The sequence below is a fragment of the Cicer arietinum genome, chromosome 7 (assembly GCF_000331145.2).
Source record: "Cicer arietinum cultivar CDC Frontier isolate Library 1 chromosome 7, Cicar.CDCFrontier_v2.0, whole genome shotgun sequence".
Classification (NCBI taxonomy): Eukaryota; Viridiplantae; Streptophyta; class Magnoliopsida; order Fabales; family Fabaceae; genus Cicer; species Cicer arietinum.
Window position 1 is genome coordinate 7832188 of NC_021166.2, and position 5876 is coordinate 7838063.

The 5876-nt window shown below is 32.6% G+C and overlaps 2 protein-coding genes across 2 annotated transcripts in view; both read left to right on the plus strand.

The window, feature by feature from the left end:
* LOC101510849 (nuclear transport factor 2) overlaps positions 1-2400 on the plus strand; it is a 6088-nt gene extending 3688 nt beyond the window's left edge. Inside the window, exons 4-9 of the mRNA XM_027336613.2 lie at positions 5-207; positions 291-462; positions 681-802; positions 894-956; positions 1885-1948; positions 2040-2400. Coding sequence (XP_027192414.1) covers positions 5-207; positions 291-462; positions 681-802; positions 894-956; positions 1885-1948; positions 2040-2275 — 860 coding nt within the window. The 3' untranslated portion in view covers positions 2276-2400. The remainder of the gene's footprint in view (positions 1-4; positions 208-290; positions 463-680; positions 803-893; positions 957-1884; positions 1949-2039) is intronic.
* A 1998-nt stretch (positions 2401-4398) lies between these two features.
* LOC101511174 (mitochondrial import receptor subunit TOM5 homolog) lies at positions 4399-5876 on the plus strand. The gene is made up of 2 exons (XM_004508608.4): positions 4399-4573; positions 5577-5876. The coding sequence occupies exons 1-2, from the start codon at positions 4487-4489 to the stop codon at positions 5652-5654; spliced, it is 165 nt and encodes a 54-aa protein (XP_004508665.1). The 5' UTR covers positions 4399-4486; the 3' UTR covers positions 5655-5876.

The window sequence follows — 5876 nt, forward strand, 5'->3', positions numbered from 1 at the left end:
GAAGACCCTGCAACCTCTGCAGAGGATGAAAAGATTAATAATAGTACTGAAGTTTATCATCCTCGGGACAACAAGGAAGAAGGATCCGTTATTGATGAAGAGGTTGCCATAGAGTCTACTGATTTAAGTCAGAAGGATATTGTTACGATTCATGATTCAACATCAGCAGTCCAGGATGATGCACGAAAGACCTCATATGCATCAATTGTGAGTCTTGTATTTTTTCTTGCATTGTGATATTCCTCCGGTCTTTTACATTTGTTAACTTATTAAGTTTCACTGATATGAAGGTAATGAAAAGTAACACAGCATCTGGTCATGTCTATGTTCCCAGCCGAGCTGCAAGAGTGGCATCTGCTAAATCCAATGAACAATGGCATGCTACAGCAAAATCTACTCCTGGGCCTGAAGCATTAGCTCCTAGCGGTGAAAGTGTACCAGGGAGTAGTGATTTTCCTGAAGGTGTATATTGATGCTTATGATTGACAGCTATTTTCTTTTTCTGACGCTGTGGTCTATTCATATTTTCCTTTTATTTGTTTAATATAATTTTGAATCAAGCAGAAGACATTAACAACCCCATTAATGAAAAGAGGCTTAATGAATTGACTTCATAGCTTCATATATTATGGTGCCTTGAGTTCTAGTTTGAAAGTTGACCGACTCGGTTTTTGCTTCAGCTGAAGGTCATTCCATATACATACGAAACTTGCCATTTAATGCAACAATCGAACAACTCGAAGAGGTTTTTAAGAAATTTGGTCCTATTAAGCATGGTGGAGTCCAAGTAAGAAGTAGTAAGGTCTGTGAATATTACTATCTGCACTTCGAAATAACACGAGCATTATCTGAAGTAAGCCTGTAAGCTAATTTTTATGTTTTGCTTCTTTCAGCACGGTTTCTGTTTTGGCTTTGTTGAATTTGAGGAATCGAGTTCCATGCACAGTGCACTTAAGGTACATACTGTTCTTTTCAATTCCAACTGTTGTATATTACCAGCTGGTAGTTCATTGCTGATGTTAGTAAGTGCTACTTCAACTTTCTTTGTTTCTCTCATATTCATTTGCTCCTAAACTTATCTTCCCATGTGTGTTCACTCATCCACCTCCGCATTCCCTTATTTGCTTCGCTTTTTGTGCTTGTGTTAGCACTTCAACAAGACCAAACATTCACCACCATAGAGAACCACTGGTCTTACCAATCATATTTTCACCATTTTCCTTTTACCCATTTTGGAAGAAGAATTGGTGAATGGAGAACAAGTTCACCTAATTCTCCTGATTTTTACTCTTATTTTTTGCTAAAGCTGATAAAGAAACTTTTTGATATAACTATAAGATCACTATTACGTCTCTAAAGCCCATGAATTTTCAATAGCTGGTCCAAATGGATTTTTAACCTTGTATTGGCTTGTCCAGTGTAGAAATTATACCAGGCAGCATACACCCCTCATAGGAACTCTATCCAGGTTATAGGAAATAGCTCTGTACTGCTTTAGAGATTGTATGCTATTTGTAAAGATAGTACCAAGTGGTATTTTGGATGTCTTTGACTTTGTACTTTCCCTATGTTGCGTTTCTAATTTGAATCGGATGTTTGGGGGTGGAGGGATAGAAACTTATACTTACAGGTCTAGCTGTTTAGTTTTAGTCTCTGTTTTTCCGCAACCTGAAGTTGGCAAGGATACTGCTTGCGTGATTCGTTTATGTCAGATTAATAAGTATATTATTTGTACCCGCATATAGGAACAACAATGACTGGCCATTCAAATTATTATGAAGCTTATTCATGATATTTTGTACTTATCTGTGATTTCATATCATGACCTGCAAACAGTCTAGTTATTTGTGTACTAGAACTTACTTAATTTCATTTCATTTTCAGGCATCACCTATCACTGTTGGTGAGCGACAGGCTGTTATCGAGGAAAAGATATCTACTACACGAGGTATACTGATGTTGTCGGTTTAACTTTTTATGTTTAGTTAAACTTAAACATGATTTATATGTTGATCATGCTCTTTTAATCTTGTTTATAGTCAGCGATAGTGGGAGAGGGAGGTATCCTTCAGGGAGAGGTGGTTTCCGAGGCGAGAATTTCCGGGGGCGTGGGAGATTTGGTGGTGGACGTGGTTATGGAAGAAGTGAATTCAGAAATCAAGGGGAATTCTCAGGACGACCTAGGAGTTCTCAACGGCCACGTCAGAATGGAGGTGGGCGTGGTGAACGTCATGGTGTGGGGAACCATAATGTTACCCCTTCTACTTCAGTGTGAGCATATTGGTTAATAGAGAAAGAAGAAGAAAACAAAACAAACGCTGGGTTGAATTTTTTTTTATAAGTTAAACACTAAAACTTTTACTTTCCCTTGTTTAGGCAAGTGCAGGTTTTTGAATTTCATCATTGCAATTTGCAATCATACAAATAGGAGATGAGTGGGTTCATCAGCCCTTGCTTTGTATCGGTCATGTAATTTTTTTCCACTTCTCTTCAGCCTCCCATTCTGTTGAAGTCATATTCAGCTAAAGTGTTCCTTCGATTGAGTTGTTAACACGAATCTCCAATGTTGGAGGTTTGCCTTGTAAATTGGAACTATGTGAATTCCTTTTCTCTTACTCATAAGCTTAATGAAAATGGAAACTAAAACTATAAATAATCATTTGAGAATGTTGTGCATGAAAGCGTAAAACTTTTATGATACACATAACTTATATATGTGTTTTTATTTTTTTAGTTATAACTTGTTTGTGTTTTGTTTAAAATCTAATAGAAAATTGAATTTTAGTCAGGCAATGATGTTTGCGTGGCATTATAAAAGGATAGTTTCTTCTTCAGCATCCTATTTTCAAAATTTAAATACATATTTGAATTGCTCATTTGAGATGTGTAAATTAATATACAGTTGAATTGGTCGGTCCGAACAAAAATCGGTGACTTTCAAAAAAAATTTAAGGAAAAGAAAGTCACTTATAAAAGTTGTAGGTTTGTGTCGAGGTTAAGACACCTTCTCATCCTGGGAACTCTGGTTAAGAGGGTTCGTAATTAAAAAAAATCTTACTTAAACATTATTTAAAAGAGAGTATGCATTAACTTTAGGCATTCATAGCTGACATTGTATGGAGGATTTAGACAAAAAAAAACTTAAGATTTAACATATCCTTTCGATAATTATTTAATGTAACAGAACACTAAATATAATATTATTGTTAATCCATGAGGAGAAAGAGAGAGAACGAATGAGGGAGAGAACTTAACGCAAATATTCAAAAAGAATGCATATCTTAAAATTAAAGTTAGAAATTAATCAGGTTGGTCAAGCAATTTCTAATCTTCAGCTGCATATCATATAAATTTAGTTTAAAATTTACGAGTTATTTTCAAAAATATTTATTTCAATCAATGTTATTCATCTTTATCCAATGAACTTTTGCATCCAATTAGGATAATTTATTTAAATATCTCCTTTTTTGTCACTAAAATACACTATATTTGAAAAATATATATTAAAATGTTATACTCTTTTTTTTAAGAGTAGTATTTCCGTTCTACGACCACTTAAAAAAATTGATGCAGGAAGAGATCACATCTCGAGAATACAATTTTAATTTTTTTTTCTTCATGTTAACAATTGAATCATTATTAATTTAATAAATTAAAAATCATAAAAATATTAAAAAAAAAAACAAAATAAAATTCTAATCGTTGTATTATTTTAACAACTCTCTCCTAATTTTAAATTTATATTATTTTAATCACTCCCTCAAATTTTGCAGATAAATTAGTAACTTAATTGTATTTTGTTAACAATTTCTTTCTATTATTTCCGAATCTAATAAATAAAAATAATTATAATTAAAAATAAACAATAAATTATACTAATATCATTAAACAAAATACATTAAATTGAAGAAAAAAACGTATCAAGTTAATGCGAATGAATAGATATGTCAAAACAAATAATTTACTATATTATTTTATCAACTTAATCTTAATGTATTCAATTTAATGTATGTTGATTGATGTTATTAATATAATTTACTTTTTTTAATTATAATTATTTTTTATTTTTTATTTTCAAAGAAAAATAAGATGAAATTATTAACAAAATTAAATTAAATTACTACAAAATAATAAAAAATTATTAAAATAATATAATACCTTTTTATTTCAGTATATCTACTAAACCGCAATTTTTCCTTCAATTTATCTTTTTGATTTCATTAATAGAATTTTGTTAAAAAAAAAAAAAATTGTCTCAAGACGGAAATACCACCTATAAAAAAAACATTTTATATAAATAATCATATTTTAGTATTTCATCAAAAATGAAAAGAAAAAAGTGACACGTTTTGGCACGTGTACCGTGCACAGTGAGGAAAATTAAAAGTGAAAACCCTCGTTGTTCATTACTTGTGTGCTGCTGAAACAAATTAAAAAACGAGAGAACCTAAACCCTAGTACCAACTTCACGTTTTGTCTCGCATCAATGGCCGACCTTGCATCATCGATTCAGTACCTCAAAGATTTGGTTAATTCTCAAGTCCATGACGATGAAAAATGGGCCTTCAATGTGGTAAACTTTCTCTCTTGCTTACTCCTCTATTCGACCTCTTCCGCTATTTTCATTGAATACGATGCGTAGAAGTTTGATTAAATGTCATAGGATCAATTTGATAAATCTGGTGCCCTATTTTTTCCGTGAATCACTGAGAGCAATAGCTTCAATGTATTTTTAGAATTTCACTATTTTTTCTTTGAGAATCGTTGGCCTCTTTTTCAATTACACCTATTTTGTTCTCATATTAGGTATATTTACGTTATACAATATAATAGAATATATATGATCCAAGCGAGGGTGAATGAAGTAGAAGGGTGTATCAAGTGTTATTTGTGTTAGAAACATTGCATAAAGCTCGTTGTTGTAGAGATGAAAATGTTATGGTTGATTAGTAGACAGACAAGACAAGAACATAAATGTGGTGGTGAGAAAGTTGGGGTAACCTATTGAAGTGCTGGTAAGAAGAGTATATCAGATTAATTCATAAAGGAGAACTGTTGGGGAGTTTGGGGGGGAGCTAATAGGAGGGCTTTTAGGAATTGGGAAAGAGAGAGAAATCATCCACCTTATTTTAGAGTGTTTTTGTAGAGAATTTCTAAGGAAGCGGATATGACTAATATATTTTTAATTTTGAGATTATCATAAAGAAATGAAACCATCTAAGCCCTTCAAAATCATTTTCCAATACATTTAGTTTCATATTGGAATTCAGGCATTCTCATGTGAAACAGTATCAGCTGTTAACAGTTTCGGTGGGAAGCTTATGCATGATTTCTAACTATTGTAGAAGTTACATGATAGTCTTTGGGGAAAGTGAGTGGGCAGAATAACCAACCCAGGGGAAAGTGAGTTTAGAGGAGTTGATGTTAATTGGAGCTTGAATAATAAGATTGCAACATTAGGCTATTTAGTGCTTATGATTTATAACTTAAATGCTGTATCTTCCTGTTAGTTGATGTTTATATCTTGGAGCTTATGCAGAATTAATGTTTACCATGAGTGCTTTATTTCCTTGCAGAAATTGCTTCGAGCTGCAGGATTCTTTGCAGGATCAATAGTACTTATGAGAAACTATGGTGACCTTATGGCAATCTAAAAGTGGAAGACTGTGTTGTCTGTAATGAGCTGCTACTATCTACTTAAACTGAAATGTCTTGGTTTTAGTTTCAATCTAAAATGAGTAGGATTACTTTCAGGCTTTTGTTAAGCGGTTGTCATACCTTTTCGATTTGCTTATATTGACTTTGTGTGTCTCTGCACATTTCCTTGTGCTGAAATGCTTGGTATAAGAAATGACTATTTTACCTCCTTTTTTTTA